This window comes from Myotis davidii, unplaced genomic scaffold, assembly GCF_000327345.1.
Source record: "Myotis davidii unplaced genomic scaffold, ASM32734v1 C64325482, whole genome shotgun sequence".
NCBI lineage: Eukaryota > Metazoa > Chordata > Mammalia > Chiroptera > Vespertilionidae > Myotis > Myotis davidii.
The window spans coordinates 1-2,130 of record NW_006382109.1 but is presented as its reverse complement, the minus strand read 5'-3'; the positions used below and the strand labels follow the sequence as shown (position 1 = coordinate 2,130).

At 50.3% G+C, this 2,130-nt stretch overlaps 1 protein-coding gene across 1 annotated transcript; it reads right to left on the bottom strand.

Moving 5' to 3' along the window:
• Positions 1-1,416: 1,416 nt before the first annotated feature.
• LOC102767465 (probable E3 ubiquitin-protein ligase HECTD4) lies at positions 1,417-2,073 on the bottom strand (the record flags this gene model as incomplete). The annotated part of the gene is made up of 2 exons (XM_015557406.1): positions 1,923-2,073; positions 1,417-1,641 (listed from the first exon to the last, which is right to left on the bottom strand). Coding segments are annotated over exons 1-2 (299 nt in total), but the record flags the coding sequence as incomplete, so codon positions are not given.
• Between the last annotated feature and the right edge of the window lie 57 nt (positions 2,074-2,130).

Sequence of the window (2,130 nt, the reverse complement as noted above, 5' to 3'; positions counted from 1 at the left end):
CCCAGGTGTCTGTGGAGAAACAGGCCAGAAAGCCTGGCCACTCATCTGCTGACGGCAGGAGGAGCCGGGGGACCGCCCTCCAAGGAGCCCACTTATCTGTGTGACAACAGGACAAATGCAGCAATGGGAAGCGGGACGGACAACATCCCCCAGTCAGGAAGATGGCCCGGCACGGAAACAGTCAGTCAGATTTTAAAAGATGCTTCATTGGAACGGTCCCAGGTTGGTACAGAAAGAATCAGCCCTTTGTGTAGCTGCAATCCCATAAGAGCGTTAAGTTTATACTAGGTTTAGAGAGAGAGTTACCAGGACCATGGGCTTTGATTCTCTTTTATTATCTCCTGTCCTTGCCATGGCCTGAGTGGGACCAAAGCTGCCTACAGTGAGAGGAAAAGGCTGCCTGATGCCCTCATGTGCGCGGCACACACCCCTACGCACACACTGTCAGACGTAAGCGGGGAATCGGGTCCTGGCTGAGTCAGGAGGACCATGTTGACGGGCCTGCACTTTGGGGTGATGTTTACATGGGAAGGTTTATTTGGGCATAATAGGCAAGGCAGAGATCCTCTGTGTTTAATTAAAAAGTTGTAAAAACAGCTAGTGTAGGCAAAATACTATGAAAAAACAGACTAATAAACGGACTATAAAGTTACTTAGCAATGACCAAATCACTTGAGAAACGGCCTTTCATTTCATTCCCTGCAGATGGAATAGCGCCAGGACTGGGGCTGCAGAGAAGCTAAGGCTCATTTTGGGGACTGAAGGTTCAAAAATATCTTATAACTGTCTCTAGCAAGCCAGACAGCGTCAGTCTTTTCTTGTCAAACACACCAAGCAAGTGCCATGGAACTCTAAGCCTAGGTTATCCTTGCCTCAGACACAGTCAGCGGGCCGCGGTACAAAACGCACATGGTCAGTGACAGCTTCAAGATTTACAGAGATGGAGAGCTCCAGGGAGGCTTAACAAAAGATGCCAGGAAGACGAGACCAACCAGGCCTTCCAGCCTCGTCACCGGACTATTACCACTTAGATGGGGATCGATGCTCATGGAGGCCCATGCCCCAGGGAGCCACATTACATCCAAGAGATGCCGGTTTTAATGAGAACTCGATGGAAGGCGGCTGGGATTATTACAGGCCGACACGAGACTGCTCTGCTGGGGTCATCCTAAATCGCAGGTGTCCCAGCACACGCTGAGAAAGGAAAGGGAATCCCCACGTAACCTGGGCAGCATCTGTCAGGCCTTACCCAGGCAGGAAAGGGAGCTTTTTATTTCCTGCCTCAACAATGCAGGGCCCCAAGCAGTTCTATTCTTTACTGAAAAGAAACTGGGACAGAGCAAGGTGCGAGGTACAAAACTCTTTCCGTGGTCAAAGAGAAGGAAACCAGTGAAAACTTCCAGCTGTCCTTATCACCATGAGCTACGGCACTTACCCAGCTTGATGTGGACCTTGTCTGTGGACAGGATCACGGAAGGGTACTGGTTGGTGGTGGGTGGAGGTGTGAGCCCGGTGTTGGCTGGAGATGCATCCCGTGGGTAACAGACGGCCTCGATGAGGTTTAGCTGCCCATTTCGCTTGACTTTGTGGCCGAGCCCGTACACCAGTACACGCGCCCACGGCGCCTTGTACAGAGAGGAGCTGAGGAGGAGGGAGGGGAGTGAGGGGAGCCCCCATGCACACCAGGGAGTCAGCAGGTGCTTTGTCACGAAGGAGGAAAGTGAGAACTGGGCACTCGTAAGTCATTCCCACCCCATTTCAGCGGTCATTCTTTATAAAGACTAATTTCTAAAACATGCAAGAACTGTAATTTATTTCCAAATATAGTTAAGCAATAAAGAAAATTTTTGAGTTTTTCCTCTGTCAATTTCCCCAGAATCCATTGTACTTTTCTCTCCCATCAGCCTCTGGAGAAAACTTACTCTTTGCGGAATCCAGACTGACTTTCTTTGCAAGATACCACAACAAAAGCGGCTCCAGGGAAATTAACATCCATGCTGACTTTGGACTCAGAGACTGGAAATTCTTCGGAGGGGAACTGCTCTGGTGCTGTCTGCAGAGGGACATTTAACAAGGCACAGGCTCAGCAGGAGAGCTCTTCATCTTCCCAGCTCCCAGGCAAAGGGCAGG